Below are 21,314 nucleotides of genomic sequence, written 5' to 3' on the forward strand. Positions count from 1 at the left end.
GTAAATTCGCATTTATTTTTCAGTGGTAGTTTAAGTGAAATCAATTGTTTGATATGGTTCATAGAACATTTTTGTAAAATCTAGTCAGTTTTATGGACTTTAAATTTTTTGTGTTGTACGATTCATTTTTATCACATTTAACTTCAAATGGCAGCATACATATATATATTTGCTGTGCGCACTTATTTCTTTTCATTACTGAGATAAATTTGTGCAAGATATTCAAAGTAGTTTAGGATATTTATACAACCTTCAAGCTCAATAGCAATTGCTCTTCACCAGATATTGTAAATTGCATGCTATGTGGACAGATAAGTGCTGAGCCTATTTCCTGCTTCAGAATAGCTCACAAGCCTCATAGGGGACACCGAGCCACTCCCTCCATCCCCCCAATAAGATTCAGAATACAGTTCCAGTTTTTATTGCAGTTGAAAGGAGTAATTATTCCATTTTAATAAAAAAGGCTATATTGTTGGGATTGTTAATGATGGAAAAAGAAATTTTTAGGATCCCATTGGGGATGTCTTTACCACCACCCATGAGGCATTACAATCCTAATTCAAATATCACACATGACCCATGGGGCATGACAATGCAGGGTTGTGCTCATCTTCACCCATGACATATGAATAGACAAAACTGCATACTCTGGCCATGCATGGCAACATTCTTGTCAGACATTTGGGTGTATAATTTGACTCAGGCCATCCAGCCATACCACATAACCAGCATAGCACTTATCATCCGACCTATGCTGTTCCAACTGTAAGCAACCAGTTAGTCTATATAATCATGTGATAATATGATTATAGAAGGACTGGCAAGCCAGCCAGTCACATATTCCAACAACTGTGGTATTTTATGTCAAACATACTGCGCAGCAAAACCACTCAGTCAAACTGAACATCACCATATCACTTCATAGTGAACCAGCTTTATCAATAGAGCCATCTGGCTGAGTCAAACCAGCTATGCAGAACCAGCAATCTATTATACCATCGTTTTTATAACCAATGGAATAATGATGCATGTCAATGGTACAGCATTGTCATTGCCATATAAAATGTTCTACCCATGGATTCGAGGTATATAAGAAGTGGACAATTCCCAGTTAGGAGAGGATGCAATGGAAATGCCTGCAGACAGAATTCAGCTTTCAGGCAGCAATACAAGAATCTACCAAATTTTGCCTCCATCTCAATGTCCTTCACTTTCAAAACTGTTATGGATGTAGAGGACGACAACAATAGTCCATCGTTTAGAAATTTGCCTCTGTTATCAAATGTTGCAGAAATCACTGAATGTCTCTGGAATAAATTCTCCAACCTGGTAACGTCAGCTAACTTCTCATTTCAGTGGCATAAGTTGCACTCGGATGCGTACTGTTGAAAATACCTAATGCTTACTAGGACATTTTCTGTGTTTGGCATGACTGTCCATTTTGTTATATGGTGGATTGGTAAGTCTTCAGTGCCACCTTCAAGTTTGGCAAAAATATTATGTTAAAATCCTCACTACTTGACTTAGCATCCTTGCAACATTTTACATTGCTGCAAAGGCTGGAGGCAATAATACCTGGGATTTGGTGAGCTGTCATGCTAAGGTTGTGAAAAGGGCTTAACACCATACCTTGGCCATTGGTCTGATGACAGCCTACACCATGGACTTAGATAAGATGTACTCCTGCCTCTTTTCCTCTGAAGTACCACCATGCAGTGGCCTTGCATACCCTCCTGTTCAGCTCTTCTTTTCTGATCAGGGGTCAGAAAATAGGTAGCACAAGAGTTGCCACTACACTGTCAGCACAAGAATTGCCACTACACCTGTCAGCACAAGAGTTGCCACTGTATCTGTCACCACAATAATTGCCACTACATCTGTCACCCCAATTGTTGCCACTTCGTTTGTCATGAACTTCAACGTATTCAATCGGAATGAAATCAGCCATGATATAAGAAAAGGAATATCAGAAAATCGTATTTACCATTCCTCTTTAGCAGCGATGTGGAAATACATCATTTTATTGGAACAGGTATTTTCTTCATCACTGACAGCCGTGTACATGCTTGTTACATGTCTGCCAATTATGTAAATGTCTACAGGCTATAAATTATACCTGTAATGTTAGCATTGCAGCTTATTGGTGGCTGGATGGGTGTGGTCACATTTTCAGAGGTGGTAGGAATGAGAGTTTTTGTATCTGTATATTGAAATAAGATAAACTTGTTTGTAACTTGGGTACAACTTGACAAAAACATAGACCCTGATCAGCCATCACATATTCTAACAGATCAGGATATATGTTTTATGTTCTGTTGATTAATACTAACAAACTGCATAGATCCAGATCTGCTCATGTGTTATACAATGGGTCTTTTTATTCAGCATTCTGTCTTATAATTTAGAGAATATCGTACAACCATGTCCTGAGGTATAAGCTAGAGTATATGGTACACCAATGACCTGAGTTATAAGTTAGAATGTATGGTACAACCCAAACCTGAGTTATAACTAGGATGTATTGTACAACCCTAACCTGAGCTATGACTTAAATGTATGGTTTAAAACTGACCTTGGTTATAATTAGAATGTATGGCACAACAATGATCGAGTTATAAGCTAGGTGTATGGTACAACACTGACCTGTGTTATCTATCAGCTTGAATGTATTGTACAATTCTGACCTGAGTTATAACTAAAATGTATGGTACAACCATGGTCTGAATTATTAGTTAAAATGTATGATTCAACCATGACCTGAGTTATAAGCTGGAATGTATGGTACAACCATGATCTGAGTTATAACTAGAATGTATGGTACAACCCTGACCTGAGTAATTACAACTTAGATTATATGGTACAACCCTGACCTGAGTTATAAGTTAGAATGTATGGTACAACACTGACTTGCATTATGACTAGAACGTATGGCACAACACTGAGACAGTTATGACTAAAATGTATAGTATGAATATGGTACAACACTGACCAGAGTTACAAGCTAGAATGAATGGTACAATTCTGACCTGAGTTATAACTAAAATCTATGGTACAACCCAGACCTGAGTTACAAGTTAGACTGTATGGTACAACACAGACCTGAGTTATGAACTAGAATGTGTGGTACAATACAGATTTATAAGCTATTATTTATGCTACAACACAGACCTGAGTTATAAACTGTTATTATGGTACCATACTGACCTGAGTTGTAAGCTGGAGTCTATGATACAATAATGACCTGAGTTGTAAGCTAGATTCTATGATACAAAGCTTGTTTTAAATGATACAGTAATGACCTGAGTTGTAAGCTAAAGTCTGTGATACAATGCTGACCTGAGTTATAGGCTATAGTCTATGATACAATACTGACCTGAGTTATAAGCTAGAGTCTATGGTACAATACTGACCTGAGTTATAAGCTAGAGTCTATGGTACAATACTGACCTGAGTTATAAGCTAGAGTCTATGGTACAATACTGACCTGAGTTATAAGCTAGAGTCTATGGTACAATACTGACCTGAGTTATAAGCTAGAGTCTGATACAATACTGACCTGAGTTATAGGCTAGAGTCTATGATACACTACTGACCTGAGTTATAAGCTAGAGTCTATGGTACAATACTGACCTGAGTTGCAAGCTAGAGTCTATGGTACAATACTGACCTGAGTTGCAAGCTAGAGAATATGGTACAAGACTGACCTGAGTTATAAGCTAGAATGCGTAAAACAACACTGACAAGTTTTAGTTTACCTGGTCATAACAATAAATGTTAACCCTTGTAAAATTGTCATGATATTTTGTGAATATGTAAATTAGAGCATAGATATTGCAATTGTATTAGTTAAGTTAAAATGGTGTGATATCACAATAGGCCAGTCTGAATTTTGTCCAAAGTACCTGATATAATTGTTTGCTCGAGTAATGCAATTTTGAAAATATTTCTTATTATATAAATCACATGTTTCAGCGAGTAATCAATAGAGACATGCATTTAATATAATTTTGATTTTCTCTATGCCAAGGCTGTCAAAAGACTGAAACTATTCAAATAAGTGAATAAATTTCATTTTTTAAATGAGCATAGATCAGAATCTTTAATAAGATGGTCATACATTATCCCTTTGTAGTGGACCATTGTGTTTTGTATCCACATTATTATTTTCAAAACTGCCTAGCAGATATGGAAGTGCATCACAGCAATAAGACATTCAGATTTGCACAAAATGGGGATGTGAATATACTGTCAATTATGGTTGAAACAACAAAAAAAACATCAAATGCTGTCTTCTACTCAACTACTCAACTGATCTCCATCAAATGTATTAGGGGGTGTATGCTATAAAACCTTTCTTATTGATTAATAACATTATTGATATGCCATCAAATATGGCTGCCATTATTAAAAGTATAAGAACAATTTAATGGCTTATTCAAAACCACTTTGTAAAATAAGACCAAGATTATTTAGTATCTTTCTCTTACAGTTTGCTCACAGTGGAGGGAAAGTGTCTTGCACGGTATGAAGATGAAATCTGGTACAAAGCTACAGTCACCTCTGTTGACCTTGAGGACAACCAGGTCACTGTGTCTTATGACTCGTACAAAGACACAGCAACTCTAGGATTTGAGGATGTAATCCCATTAGGTTTGTATTGGTGGTCATAAAAATGTTTGCACCATATCATTTAGAAGCATTCTCATTCAAGACATGAAAATTGCTTGAAAATGTTTTAAAGTTATGACTAATTTATTTTTTTCACATTTTATGATTACAAATACTTGTGTGTCTTTCTGCCCCACATCGCTGAAGATTTCTGTGCACACATCTCAAACTCCAAATTTCTACAACTTCACATGATGACTTATTGTTGTTTAAACGGGTGTGAAACAAAATCATTGAGAGAATGATAAACCTGTAGACTAATATTAAACAAGATTGCTCACTAAATAGCTTGCCAGATCCCACATAGTGCAACACAAAGTTATTATTTTTTATATATAATGTTACATTATTCACATATGACTTCTCTTTAGTCACATCACAATTCCTCCCTATTCACTCTAAACTAAACCTGGTTTCAAAATCATTAATTATAAATGTGGCAAAATCATCAAAGTTTGCATGAAATGTATACACAGGAATTACAAAGACATTCGTAGTGATAGTAATATCAAGTTGGGAATGGCTTTCTAAACTGGAAATACATGAACGTCCAGACAATATTCTTTCAGTATATGTACTTGGCATAAGCCAAGACAACTGCAGTACTAATGAGAAATTGGTTTTAATTTTGAGTGAAGATGGATGTATTGTGGTGCAGTCGAAGATAAAATCTTTTTAAGTACCATATTCACAGCAAAAATAGGGATTTCTCTGTGTTACATAACAAATAATTGGAGATGCTGTGACTAGTGTCTTGTTTTAAACTAATTACTTCATGCATACATCATATGTATCATGTATGTGACATAGGTCCACACAACAAATTAATCTGAATGTTTAGGCTTTTTACTTTCCTTTTATGTGTGTTGCTTTTTACTTTCCTTTCATTTGCGATACTTTTACTTTCCCATTATGATTATTTTTGTATCTTCCTGTTTTGTGTGCTGTTTTGTATTTTCTCCTTCAAATACGTTCCCCGATCACATTAACATTAGGGATATAAGCCTGCTACCTCTCGAATCCAGCCCTAATAAAAGACGAAAATTTGTCATTCTGTCTATCTCATATAGACCAAAGGCAATAACTCTTGCCCCTTACCTCCCCTTGCCACCGTCAGGTGTCACTAGTTTTTAAGCTTCGCTTGTACTGATAACACGTACATTATACCTCCAAACAATCCAAGCCATCGTAGCGTTAAATTGGACCATCCGAAGTTAAATTTGGATTTATTGCGTTGGACAATCATTCTTCTACAGGTTGTATACATTATTTTAATAATTTTTTCAAAATTGAGTGACTTTGTCACCCTTACGGATTTCGTCTACTGAAGACCATGTTACACACACTATCGCTGAACTTGTGTTGTCAGTTAAGAGTTAACGTGACACTGACTAATTTCGCTTACTCCGTTAGTAACGGTTGTGGTATTAGCGAATTAATAACATGCTGAATTGCTAATTTGTGCTTTGTTTTCTTTTCTTATGTCGTTTCAGTAGAAATGTCAACCAAATGCATGAAATGCAAAAAGTTCAAAGCAAAAGAAGACAACCATGACTCTTGTATTGTATGTACCAAGTGTACATCATCTATACCATGCAGCATGTGTAATACTTGGACAGAGCAAATGTGGGCTGATGTAGTCCAGAAGGCAGCAAAAGGGAGGGATAGACGGAATAAGTTGAAGAAAGATAGCATTAATGTCCTCAGTATACATCCGAAGACAGCCTCCATTGCGAGTCTTGTGGGGGACGTTGGGGTTCCCCTCCACCTGAAGTTCATTGTTTGCAACCGTCAGCCACAGTAACATCAGCGGCAATGGAGGAAAATAATGTTGACAGGGTACAACAGTCCACCTTTGAACAGATGCATCGTTTGGTCCAGGAAACGATGACACAGCTATTGACATCAGGCCAGATATTACCCTTATTTCCCTCGCTCGCTTCCACAGCTTTTTCTGACTCTTTGGGGGAATGTTCCCCCAGTTTTAGGCTGCCCAGTGGGCGTAAGTCCCCCTGCATGTCCAAGCATGGCCTTCGGGCCTGTAAGTCAGGACGCATGGGGTTTTTACCGGATCCATCAGATCCATTGCATTATACAACCTCTATGTCACTGGCCATCCAGCTGTCCGAGCATGGGGACCCTATTGCTAAAACGGTCCGACCAAATATGATTTACGGGGATCTTAGTGATAAATCTGTCCGTCAAGCTGTACCGCCTTCAACATACCAATACTATGGCGGAGATTTTAGTGAGAAATCTGTCCGTCCAGCCAGGCCATTGGAGCAGCCAGTACCGGTGATAGCAGGACCGTTGCCAACATTCAGGCCGACCACAAGCCAGACAAACCAGCTGGCCGGGCCGGCCGTCCATATGTTCATGGCTTATCCACAAGGGAGAGTTAGTGACAGTGTCAAGGATGACGGAATCACGTCATCTGTGCCACCTGGTATGCTCTATCCAGAAATACAAGCTATTCCAGAACACGACTCGGCACACAGTGAGGGTGATGAAACTCCTGCAAATCAGCCATACACAGATCCAACCATGGAACGGACTGAGTTTGGCTTCAAGGCAGCAGTGGAAGAAATTTATAGGGTGTTGGCAACTTCAGAATGCCCTCCACCTTCTACTGCCACTCAAGACTACAAAGTTAAGGCATCTGTAGATCTTGACGGGGAGGAAGAGACACCATCCTTCCGGCTCCTTCCCCAGTCGGCAAAAATTACGGAGATCAATGATTGTCTATCAGGACGAATAGGTGATCCGGGGAATGCTAAGGCGTTCTTTTCAGAAAGCCAAGTACCAGCGACGTTCTCGTGTCGCTGGTACAAAACTCATTCAGACGCATTCAGTACGGATCTTCCGGCCCTGGACAAAAATATGGCAGCAGTTCACATGTCCGCTCCACTGTTTTACAAAGTGGACAAAAATGTGTTCCATGCCACGTCAAAGCTAGTCCAGAAAATAGTAACTACGTCTTCAATGTTAGACTTGGCTTCATTAGCCATTTTCCGACTTGCAGAAAAATTCAACAATGACCACGCTTGGGAAGCGACGGCCCAGATTGCTAGAGTTATTAACAGGGCAGCTCACGATTCCATGGCTAATGCGTTGACTACTTCTGCCAACTTAGACCTGATATGACGTGACGCATGTCTGCGGTCCACGTCGCTCATGCCCCATCATACTCTGGCTTTATGGATGACTCTGTTTGGGTCGCCTTTACTCTTTGGAGGAAAAATTGAAGAAGTTTGGAAGCAGGCAGCTCAGGAACTGCCCCTCCAACTTGCCGCCCAACCCTCGCAGGCGTTTAGAAAAAATCCCCTGCCAGAGCGGAGGGATGATTGGCGGACCAGGGAGAAGGGATCCTTACAATCAAATGTGCAGTATAGATCCCAACCCAATGCCAGGAGACAACAGTCTAATCAAGCTAAGAGGCAACCATACAGAGGCGGTAAGAAACAAAGTTTCTCTGTCTTCAAGCCTCCTAACTCTAAAAGTTGACATACCCTTCCCACCACCCGCGGACAGCCTACCTGTGGGCGGCCGCCTCTTGCAATTTCAGGACCACTGGACCATCTTTTTTCCTCAGAATGATTGGGTGATCCAGGTCATTTCGGAGGGGCTTTGGATTTCATTTATCCAACCCCCTCCTCTGTCCTCCTCTCTCCTCTTCACGGACGTACTGTCCGATCAGGAGAAGGATACCTTTCTACAACAGGAGATACGGTCGCTCATAGAAAAACGGGCGGTGGAGATTGTGAAAAAAAATGCAATCGCCGGGGTTTTATTCCAGGCTGTTTCTTATCCAGAAGGCAAACGGCAAGTTGAGGCCGATCATCGACCAGAGTCGCCTCAACCAATACATTTTACCACCGAAATTCAAGATGGAAACGGCAAGATCAATCTGTCTTTCCATCCGGCGGGATGAGTATGCCGTCAGTCTAGATATGACCGACGCATATTTTCACGTCCCTATCCACCCCGCGTCACAGAATTTTCTCCAATTTGCTTACCGCGATGCGGTTTATCAGTTCCAGGTCCTACCCTTTGGCCTCAACATCAGCCCTTGGGCTTTTACCAAGGTTATGGATTGCGTCTTCACCCTGTTCCGCTCGACTGCATCTACAGGGACGGCAGTGTACTTGGACGACATCCTCCAGAAACATATGGTAAGTTCTATTCTGCTCAAGGCAGAAACAATCTTTTAGCACTTTTAGATCATCTAGGCTTTCTCGTGAACTGGAAAAAGTCTGATCTCCATCCATCCCAGTGTTTTGTCCATCTGGGTATAGAGTTTCTCACCGATCTGAATCTGGTACGGCTTCCTCGCGCTCGCGTAACCCAGATCGTCGAACTCTTCTAGTCCATTTCCAACAGGATGTGGATTTCAGCGAGAGAATTCTTGCAACTCCTCGGATTATTCAATGCGGCGGCGGACTTGATCCCGCTTGGCCGTCTTTTTATGCGTCCCATACAAATGACGTTACTGGCACAATGGTGCCCCTTTTCAAGTCCCCTCAATCAAACAATAATGATCACGCCTGAGATATGATCATTCCTGTGTCAGTGGCACAACCCCGATTGGCTGTCCACAGGGATTCCTCTGGAGATGCCCCAAGCGGAGATAACGGTATGTACCGACGCCAATACCTACGGTTGGGGTGCCCACCTGTTGCCGGACTTCGCTACAGTCAGTGGCACGTGGGAGCCAGGGGAGGGGCCTCTCCACATCAACCTTTTAGAAATGAGGGCTGTCATCAATGCCTTTCATTTCTGGAAGGATCAACTCTCAGGAAAAACTGTCCTCATTGTGTCAGACAACTCTGTGGTGGTGACTTACCTCCTCAAACAAGGGGGCTCCAAATCACCAGACCTGTGCATTCTGATCTGGCAGTTTCTACGTTGGTGTGACAACCTCCACATCAATGTACAAATCAGACACATTCCTGGCAGACTCAATGTCTTGGCCGACACTCTATCCAGGGAAGGTCAAGTCATTCACACGGAATGGTCACTCCATCAATCAGTCTTTCTTCGGATTTGCACACTTTGGGGGTGTCCAATGATCGATCTTTTTGCGACAAGGTGGAATCGCAAGTTGCCCATCTTCGTCTCCCCGGTTCCAGACCCAGAGGCTTGGGCCGTGGACGCTCTGTCAATCAGCTGGGAGGGGATGTGGGCATTCGCCTACCCTCCCATGGTTTTGGTACCGAAAATAATCCAGAGGTTAAGGGGTCAGAACTGTCAGATGATTCTGATTGCCCCTCTCAGATGGAACAAGTTCTGGGTCACCGATCTACTCGATCTAGCGATAGATCTACCCAGGAAGATTCCAACCAGCCCAAATCTTCTCAAACAACTGCGGTCACGAGTGTTCCACCCCTGCCCGGACCGTCTTCTTCTTCACGCTTGGCTCTTGTCCAGACAGCCTTGCGAGACAAACAATTTAAACCTTCGATTGTGGAGAGAATCTCAAGAGCAAGAAGGCCCTCCACTCTGAAGGCTTACGAGGGAAAGTGGCGTGTTTTCAGGGACTGGTGCCATATCAATAACATCGTCCCTTTGAGTGTCTCAATCCCTCAACTGGCCGACTTTTTTCTCTGGCTTTTCGAGGAGAAACAGTTGGCCCCAATTACTATCAAAGGCTACCGCTCCATGATATCAGACACATTCCGCCATCATGGTAGATGTGATATTGGGCATAACAAAGATCTATCAGACCTTTTAGCCAATTTTGATTTCAATCGACCAAAATCCCTCACCCTGTTTCCAAAATGGAATCTGTCCTGGGTTTTAACATGGCTCAATTTGGACAAATTTGAACCTTTAGCCCACACTTCGTTAAAGCTACTATTATACAAAACATGTTTCTTGATAGCCTTAGCTTCAGCATGCAGGGTGAGTGAGTTACATGCCCTTTCCAATGACCCAAACTTTCTTCAGTTCAGATCAGATGGTTCGGTGGTCCTCCTGATGCAACCAGGCTTTGTAGCCAAAAATAGGTTACCATCCATTGGCAGTCAAAGAATCGTCATTCGCTTGCTCTCTTCCATAGATAAGTCAAGAGCAACAGCCATGCAAGATCCTGTTTGTGCACTCAAGCACTATTTAAAACGCACAGAGGCGTGTCAGGACACACGTATGCGCCTCTTTCTTCCGGTCAAAGCTGGTAAACGGGATATCACCCCTCAAGCCCTTGCTTCATGGCTGAAGTGGGTTATACGCTCAGTGTACTCTGAGGTCTCACAAGATCAGAGTCGCCTCATGAAGATTACAGCTCATGAGATTAGAGCAATCTCGGCGAGCCTTGCATTCGAACGCAATATTTCGATCCGAGATATAATAGAAGCTGTTTGCTGGCATGCAGAGTCAACCTTCTCCAGTTTATCTCAGAGATTTGGCTTCGCAGAGGCAAACCTTGAATCTGGTAGGTCCGGTGTCGGCAGCCCAGATGACCACCAGACCCATTTAAAACAATCAGTACAGCCTGTCAGCTTCGCTGGATTCGCCAGTGGAATTTCATAGGTAAGAAGATTTCAATAACTATCTTCTTAACCATATATAGAGGTTACATATCACGGGACCCTAGGCTGTGTTGCTGACGAAATTAGGAGAACGGGTTATCTTTCAAATGGGGAATCCAGCCATCATTCCCTAGAAGGTACCCGGGGTGGAGGTAGGATGCTCAGCATTCCCTCCTTCTATTACCTATTCTCATAACGTTATAGTGATCGAGGAACGTATTTAAGGAGAAAGCAAATTTTTAGTAAATTATGTTTCTCCGAGAATACTTACCTGATCACATTACTTAAAAACCCTCCCAACCACCCCGCTATGCGAGCATCCTTGTATAATATATATCGCTCAGCTTAAAAAACTAGTGACACCTGGCGGTGGCAAGGGGAGGTAAGGGGCAAGAGTTATTGCCCTTTGGTCTATATGAGATAGACAGAAAAGACAAATTTTGATCGGGTAAGTATTCTCGGAGAAACATAATTTACTAAAAATTTGCTTTCTTTTCATACATGTTGCTTTTACTTTCCTTTTATGTGTGTCTTTTCTAACTTAATAAAAGGCAGGCTTAGCACAAAGCTGGTCCCTTGTGTATCCTATTCACTCATCCTTAATTTATGTAGTCATAACTGAGGTATTTTCTTGTTATGATGATGGGCTGGTACTTTGCCCACAAACTGACTGAATCACTTACACCCATGTAGTTTTCTTCATTCAAGTCACCATACAGTTGCTCTTGTTTCTTAATAGTGAACCAGTATTTACTTTTGTAATATTACAGAATCTTTTGAAACAAGGGATTCAGATTCAGATCATGAAGGCAGCCATGACAGATGTAAGTCTCTCTCCAATGATGAGGAAACGGATGAGGAAGATGCTGTTCCTGTGTTTCTATGGCAACCCAAACAAACAGCAGCTCTAGGACAATGGGAGGCACATACTCGGGTACTGGTGTTGAGTTTAGTATAGCATAACATAATTTGACTCTAAGTCAGGACAATTTGATTTAACCAGTGTTGCCTCTATCTACAACTAAAATATTCTGCATAGAAATTTGGATTGGATTTTAAATTCAGATTTTAATTGTTTTGCTCAGATCAATAGCTATTCAATTTATGGATGAATCATTTATATAGATATGCAAGTTGTAGCTGAGAATGCAGATAAAGTAAAAACGTTTAAAAAAAAAACTTTATTTTTCAAAATTTTAATTGTTCTGTATTGCAATAGATGAACTGTTTTGTTTAAAGTACTGTTCTCCTTAAAGATTAGTTTCCCTTTGCTGATAATGACAGGAAATTTTTGTTTAGGATGGCAATGGAGAAAGGCTTTCTGTCATAGATGCCAAAATCAATTATTTAGTAAAATGTGTAATTTAAATGGATTTTAATTTTTTCATTAAATATATTAGCAAATTTGATTCCATTTTTGTACAGCCATTTGTTAAAATTCTTTCTTCCTGCCATTCAGGAAACTTCTCAGTTTTACTTTGAACAAGTCATCCGAGATTATGTCACAGCCTTTTAGTTCCGTAGCAGGATCCACAATGATACATTGGTTAAGGCATTGTACTGTTGACCTGAATGGTGCAGGTTCTGTTCTCTCCACAGTGTTTTATCTACAAATGGTTTCATGTATGTCATTTGACTCATCAAGGCAAAAAAAGTTAGTCAGAATCCAAACCTGTGAGTCTTATGCAAGCCAATCATCAATTTTCAGTAGTTTTTAGAAAATAATTATATTCTTTAAATACACAACAAAAATATTAGTTATAAAATGTGACTAAAGCCAATAAGGCAATTCCCTTGCCAGAAGCATTTGAACATTCTTCATTTGTTAAAAATCTTGTTGATGGTTTCATGTCCTGAGAAATAATCTGAGCATATATGACAAGGTGTTTATTGTTGGCTGTGTCAGTGCTTTCATCTGACACTGCTGTCACAAATGATGAATTGTGCAGGTCACGTATAAGACTATCCTCAACAATGTTTGATATGCGCTCTATTAACTCTGAACAGGTAGTAGCCGAGTCATACTGATAGGCAGAATTCTTCAAAATGCCAATGACATCAATTTCTTCAGCCATTAAGTTAAGTATTAAATTAAGAAGAGATTTATATTTTAAAAAAGGGATGTCTTCTACACCCAGCCAATGTACACACTTAAGTAGCACTTTCACTGCTGTATCTTTTTTGTAAGGATGTTTTTGTAACCCTGCATTCAAATCTGCTTGGTGTTGTGGACCTTCAATCAGCAGTTTGTGTTATGGCAACCCAGCATGCCTTGCCAGTGAAAGTTATTGTTTTTTGCACATTTAGTCATGGAGTTTTTTGTAGCCTCTGTAAATATATGGCAAAACATAAAGGTGTCTTCACTGTCACATTCTTCACTCGACTTAACTTCTTTTTGAAAATGTGGCCACTGTGTTTTCAAACCATTGCTGCACAAATTATGTTGTATCTTTGGATGATGAAGGCTCCACTGGTTCAATAACATTACTATTATCATCAGTCGGTCATAAACATGGTCCAAAATATAATTTCATTTGTTTTGGATCTATTAAAAAAATTTGTCTTGGACACCATTTTCGCTCAATTGCTGACAGATCTTGGAACAATGCAAGGCATACAACTGAGTGAATGGAAATTGTTGCTTCATTCATGACAAAGTTGCACATAAAATAATAGTTTCTCATGAGAATCACTTTAAAATCATGTATTTATTTTCTGCCTCTTTCTTGGGTGTGGTGATTATATGGTTCTAACATCCTGTTGCTACAAATGATGTGACAGTTACAGGTCACATAAGGCCAGATCCAGGCTCCACACTCTGTTGTAACTCTATGTATTTTAATAGCATTAGTGTAAGAAACTGATGTGTACATGTTTGCCCACTTTAGAAGAATTGTAATCTAGCCATTAAAGTAGTTAGACCAAACCTTAATTTTGTGCTAATCAGCAAAACATAATATTGAGGTGCATCAGTTTATGTCCTGGCAACAACTTTTAGACCGAACCCTTAATTTTGTTTATCAGCAAAACATTGGAGTGTGTCAATTTACATACTGGTGATGATTTTTGTGCATCAAATTGGAAAAGTCTGTGTATTTGACGCATGATGCATGGGTAGATAAAACTCGCTCCAACACATTGGTGAGAATCAGCTACCATGGTGTGTCCTTCGGCATTGTACTTTGGTCAGCTTTCTTTGGCAGGATATAACCTTAAAGGGTGCAGAAAACCCAACCCAACCAAGCCTAACCTGACCTGACCTAACCCAATGCAGTGGCACATGTATTGATGTTGGCTTTTATTTCAAAATATTTGTCTTCATTGTTTCCTCATTGTTTTCAGTTTAGTCTTCACATCCTTTTTCTCTCCATAGAATTTCAATCTTTATTTCCTGAACAGTTTGTTTTCGGTCATCAAAAGCTTTATATTTCTTATGAGCTTGAAAAATCCTTAAATTTATGGGGCTGCCTTGAAAATCTTATTGAATTTTGAACAACTTTGATTTTATACTTGATCATCATCATTATGATCACAATAATCATTTTCATTTTGTCCATTTTGCAGGGCATTGGAAGTAAACTAATGCTGAAGATGGGTTATATACATGGTCAGGGTCTAGGGAAGAATGGTGAGGGCAGAGCAGAACCAGTTCCTATACAGGTGTTACCTGCAGGTAGGTTTAATTTCGTCAGTTGTGGTTGAATAACAAACCATTGCACCAAAATGATATCAGTACTACCTTTGAGATGGAATGACATTACTACATGTGAGATGGAATATTAGTACTACCTTTGAGATGGAATGTCAATACAACCTTTGAGATGGAATATCAGTACAACCTTTGAGAAGGAATGTCAGTACAACCTTTCAGATGGAATGACATTACTACATGTGAGATGGAATATTAGTACTACCTTTGAGATGGAATGTCAATACAACCTTTGAGTTGGAATATCAGTACAACCTTTGAGAAGGAATGTCAGTACAACCTTTGAGAAGGAATGTCAATACAACCTTTGAGAAGGAATATCAGTACAACCTTTGAGAAGGAATATCAGTACAACCTTTGAGAAGGAATATCAGTACTACCTTTGAGATGGAATGTCAGTACAACCTTTGAGATGGAATGTCAATACAACCTTTGAGATGGAATATCAGTACAACCTTTGAGAAGGAATGTCAGTACAACCTTTGAGAAGGAATGTCAGTACAACCTTTGAGAAGGAATATCAGTACAACCTTTGAGAAGGAATATCAGTACTACCTTTGAGATGGAATGTCAGTACAACCTTTGAGAAGGAATGTCAGTACAACCTTTGAGAAGGAATATCAGTACAACCTTTGAGAAGGAATATCAGTACTACCTTTGAGATGGAATATCAGTACAACCTTTGAGAAGGAATATCAGTACAACCTTTGAGAAGGAATATCAGTGCAACCTTTGAGAAGGAATATCAGTACTACCTTTGAGATGGAATATCAGTACAACCTTTGAGAAGGAATGTCAGTACAACCTTTGAGAAGGAATGTCAGTACAACCTTTGAGAAGGAATATCAGTACAACCTTTGAGAAGGAATATCAGTACTACCTTTGAGATGGAATATCAGTACAATGTTTGAGAAGGAATGTCAGTACAACCTTTGAGAAGGAATGTCAGTACAACCTTTGAGATGGAATGACATTACTACCTGTGAGATGGAATATTAGTACTACCTTTGAGATGGAATGTCAGTACAACCTTTGAGATGGAATATCAGTACAACCTTTGAGAAGGAATGTCAGTACAACCTTTGAGATGGAATATCAGTACAACCTTTGAGAAGGAATATCAGTACTACCTTTGAGAAGGAATATCAGTACAACCTTTGAGAAGGAATATCAGTACTACCTTTGAGATGGAATATCAGTACAACCTTTGAGAAGGAATATCAGTACAACCTTTGAGAAGGAATATCAGTACTACCTTTGAGATGGAATATCAGTACAACCTTTGAGAAGGAATGTCAGTACAACCTTTGAGAAGGAATATCAGTACAACCTTTGAGAAGGAATATCAGTACTACCTTTGAGATGGACTATCAGTACAACCTTTGAGAAGGAATGTCAGTACAACCTTTGAGAAGGAATGTCAGTACAACCTTTGAGATGGAATGACATTACTACCTGTGAGATGGAATATTAGTACTACCTTTGAGATGGAATGTCAGTACAACCTTTGAGATGGAATGACATTACTACCTGTGAGATGGAATATTAGTACTACCTTTGAGATGGAATGTCAGTACAACCTTTGAGATGGAATATCAGTACAACCTTTGAGAAGGAATATCAGTACTACCTTTGAGAAGGAATATCAGTACAACCTTTGAGAAGGAATATCAGTACTACCTTTGAGATGGAATATCAGTACAACCTTTGAGAAGGAATATCAGTACAACCTTTGAGAAGGAATATCAGTACTACCTTTGAGATGGAATATCAGTACAACCTTTGAGAAGGAATGTCAGTACAACCTTTGAGAAGGAATATCAGTGCAACCTTTGAGAAGGAATATCAGTACTACCTTTGAGATGGACTATCAGTACAACCTTTGAGAAGGAATGTCAGTACAACCTTTGAGAAGGAATGTCAGTACAACCTTTGAGATGGAATGACATTACTACCTGTGAGATGGAATATTAGTACTACCTTTGAGATGGAATGTCAGTACAACCTTTGAGATGGAATATCAGTACAACCTTTGAGAAGGAATGTCAGTACAACCTTTGAGATGGAATAACATTACTACCTTTCAGATGGAATGACATTACTACCTGTGAGATGGAATGTTAGTACTACCTTTCAGATGGAATGTCAGTTCTATCTTTTAGATGGAATGTCAAGTTGGTGAGGAAATTAATCCCCACATATATACAAAGTCTTGAAGAGAGATGTGCTCTGACTTCTGTAGGTTGGTGATAAGATTTGGACAGGTCACCATCAATCAACAGAGGGATAGGTCCTTCAGAGGAGAAACTCAGAGAAGATTGTACATCAACCAGTCAAATAAATATTGGAGGATGAAGATCTCTAATGACCTTAAGTGGGCTGCAACTATGCCCCATCACCCTGCGAAAGGCTGATTGAGGTAGAGGCAAGACTGAACAGAAGAGCACAAGATTGAAATGCATTCTCATCGAGATAAACAGGAGGTATTTTGGGAAGAGGTAGTAATCTCCATCTTGAAGCATTCTTTATGAAGAAATCTGTTTAAGGAGGAAAGATCAAATATGAGCTGAACTTTTTGGCTTTTTTCTTTACAACAGAAAGATCTGTGACTAGAAAGCCAGAGTCGGGTATTTTTCTACCATCTCAGTTGTGTCCTTCTGCAGTTGGGTTTGTAAGTCTTCACTTGAGCTGGTTTGGACTGGTGAAAGAAGATGGTTGTAAATGTTAGGCAATTCTATTCTTAGAATTGAAGCTATTTGCCATTCTTTTAGGTGGAATGGACCGAAACATTCAAAGTGCCTGACCAAAATCCTGAGAAGTGAGCTAGATGAGCACATACAGAAACAGTGAGAAGAGAAATATGTTGCAGGAGAGGCAGCATCCCTGCATAGATGAAGAAACTCAGTAGCATATACCATTGACAGTGCAACCTCTAGTCATTGCTGAAATGCTCCTAAAGGCTGTGATTCCTTCTTCAGATGACTGATGGAAGCCTCCAAAATTTTTTTTTTTCATTTGAGGCAGTCATTATTAGAGTGTTCATCTTTTGCTCCAAGGTTTTTACTGGGACACGTACCCAGTCCCCAGCTGATGTCATCATACAGATCCATTTCTAGGAGTCAAACTAATTCTAATTATGTAGTTCTCACCTGCTACTATTGCTTACATGTCTTTCACCCACCATGTTCGGATATCCTGTGAAAAGAGAATGGTATTCCATATGTTGGCTGTGACTAGGGCATCAGAATTGGATCATGCTCTTTTAAATTCTGCTTCTCCAGTACCAATTAGAAAAGGGAATATTTAGCTTGGAAAAAGAAAGTAATGCAACGGTAGCAAATAAATATTACTTATTTAGAATTTATTACCCCTCCACCCCAAACAAAATATGTTCAGCTAATGCTACCATTGAGTTACCACATCTTAGTTGTTTGATGCATGCAGTTGAATTTCAGGGGCTGGATAGTACAGTAGTAACACATTTCCTTTGCACCCCATTTGGCACCTAGTGTCTTCCTGGTTACTATCATGTGTGAGGAAAAAACTACCCATCTATGTTAAATAGTTTTTGGGGCTTCTGATTATTGCAGGCCTTCTCTTGCTTCCACCTGTTCCAATAATCATACCTATTTAGTGTAAGAAATATGCTAATAAATGAAAATGAAATCTAGAATGTTTCCCAAAATTTATTCTCTTTATAAGGATTTTCTCTATAAGACTGACATTTTATGATGGACACAGATATGCTGCAAAATACTTAAACAAAAATTGAATTAAAAACAATGTAAACACGATTTATTCTCTATTTCCAACAGAATGATTTTGCTACAAGGCAGTTGATTAGAAACAAGTTTGCAGTAAGCATGCATACGTAAAAAATATCACTTACATCAGTAAGGTTAAATGCTTAAATTAAATATTTGAATAAAAGTTTGATTTATTCACATTTTCTTCTTCTATTTCTAAATTTTAGCTCTTGTGGTCATATATCATAGAAGATTTTGGGATGGATTGTTGTCCTCTTTCCGTCTAGATAAGGTTATTATCATTAGTCCTCCTAACTACTTCTAGTATTGACATGAAACTACTGTGTGACCCCGCTATAACACAGTAGATAGGGTCCAAAGAACCTGACCATGTTACAGACTGAAATGTGCTAGTATTGGCATGAAAGTACTGTGTGACCAAGCTATAACACAGTAGTTAAGGTCCATAGAACCTGACCATGTTATAGACTGAACTGTGTTTATAACCAACCAAGTCAGTTAACTGAAGAAAATTATGCATTTACCTAAAATAATGGCAGGCAGAAGGGGGGTAATAAAAGTGGGCACAAAAACTGGTCTGAAAAACACATGTATATTGACAACTTACTTTTGTGTATTGCAATCCATAACCCGTTAAGTACTGTACTTATATATAATAAACCCAATAATTTTAGTATAGATCACATGTTATAAACTTCATGTATGACTCGTATCCTGTTAGAAAACACCAGTGACACATATTTATTCAAAAATGGCAGTCTTCATTTTGATCAATATCCGATTGTCACTTAATAATTAATAATTAATTTATTAGTAACAGTTGTCACAGGTAGCACATGGCTATAGCAGTTTACATGCAACATGTACATGTAATTAAATTGGCCTAGATTTTGGTAAGCTAGAGACAGTATCATCTTACCAAGGCTACCCAGGGGATGAGGCTATTGATAGGGAAATGGAAACTTGAACAAATTAAAATGTTTGACGAACATCTTTGCAAGATAACCCATCTTCACTTAACTTGATGGCCATCTATCTATGGTTTCAAAAGATTGGAAATTTAATTAACATTTTATGCTGCCATTGGTAGCGACTGTAAGCATATATATTTTTCCTGCTCAATTGAAACTTTCTTGGCACAATAAATGTGTTCCAGTCACTTTGGAAAATGCAACAATCTATCAGATTCCTTTGCTTTTAATTAAGTTTGGTGCTGACTTCCTTTGAAAGGTTATTTGTTTTTATAGAAGATTGTTGTCGGCTTTCTTTGATGAAAGGTGAATGTGTTATTGGGGTTACTGCTAAGGGAAAACTTTGGAGGAACAAGCAGAATTATGTCTCTTATTGTGGCAGCAACATCAAATAATTTTAGAATATTGATTGGGACTGTTTTTTTTAAATTTGCTTATTATTTATACAGAACAGACAGTGCTTCAGAACTGATCAGTTTTGTTTGAAATTTCAGCAAAACTATTTTCTGGGTACTTTTTATAACAAAAGAAATTAACCATCATTTGGGCAATTGTAGCAGTTACTTTTCCTGCCTTCAAAAGTTGGTCGATTGTAACTTGTCACTGTAGCATAGAGAGACCAACAAGTACAAATCGTTTTTTGTTGGGGAGGGTTGTTGTTGTTGTGTTTCTTGTGCATGTGTGACATTTCTTGTGGCAGAGATGCTGCTTTCCACGCATGCATCAGGAATTTCTTTAAACAAAAGGCCAACAGGCGATGAATACACAGGTGTTCTGTTCTGTTCTGACAGGGATTACTACAGAAAATATGAGTGAACAAAGGATTTAATTCGAGTGAAAAGAACGGAATTTACTTACGATCCACATACAGAGGTCAGTTAGAATAAATATAGTAATTACTAGAAAGATCCATTATGAGATAGTGACACGTCCAGTTGATCTCTTTTTTTTAAATGCCGAGATCTCACAGCATACAGTACTCAGGCAAGATGTCAGAATAAGCAGGATTATGTTATAACAATGCTCTGTTAAGATGGTTTCTTAATATGAACAAAGAATTTGTTTATCCAACAATAGATAATAAATTCCAGTTCATTTAAAATGTCATTTGCGGCTTCCTTTCAAAATGCCTCTGAATTTCATCACTCCGGACACAAGGTTTTATATTTAAGTTTAAACAGTAAATAATGTCGGGACAAAAATCGCCAGTTGGGTATATTTTGCTGCAGTAAGGAATATAAATCACAATTAGTGAAGCCCAGCATGATCCCTGAATAAACTTTTTACACATTATTTTTTGTACTTTTAAGAAGAATAAACTTTTTTTTGAGAACAAGAAAACTACATGTATATGAAATTGCAGGATCTACGGCATGATTGTCTTATATTAGAATTGATACATGATCTCATCCACAAAAATAATAATAAACTTTTTACACATTACTTTTAATACTTTTAAGAAAGAAAAGAAACTTAACTTGTATGAGAAAAGTACATGTATACGAAATTTTGGGAGCCACACCACAACCATTTTATATCCAAATTTGTGTTGTAATGGAACTTGTTATAGCAGGGTTACACTGTGTATACACAGATTCATCTCAAGGTGTAGTTGATCCAAAGTGAAAATTGTGTTGATTAGACATACGGTATGGCTGACACAGCAGCCATT

General features: G+C 38.9%; 1 protein-coding gene across 2 annotated transcripts in view; it reads left to right on the plus strand.

The window, feature by feature from the left end:
* Nucleotides 1-21,314, plus strand: part of LOC149780181 (zinc finger CCCH-type with G patch domain-containing protein-like) — a 100,434-nt gene that overhangs the window by 25,986 nt on the left and 53,134 nt on the right. For both annotated transcript variants that reach the window (XM_089936927.1, XM_089936928.1), the window contains exons 7-9: nt 4,490-4,650; nt 11,966-12,129; nt 14,760-14,868. In XM_089936927.1, coding sequence (XP_089793053.1) covers nt 4,490-4,650; nt 11,966-12,129; nt 14,760-14,868 — 434 coding nt within the window. The remainder of the gene's footprint in view (nt 1-4,489; nt 4,651-11,965; nt 12,130-14,759; nt 14,869-21,314) is intronic.

Source organism: Sinohyriopsis cumingii, chromosome 16, assembly GCF_028554795.1.
Source record: "Sinohyriopsis cumingii isolate HCF-2022 chromosome 16, ASM2855479v2, whole genome shotgun sequence".
Lineage (NCBI taxonomy): Eukaryota > Metazoa > Mollusca > Bivalvia > Unionida > Unionidae > Sinohyriopsis > Sinohyriopsis cumingii.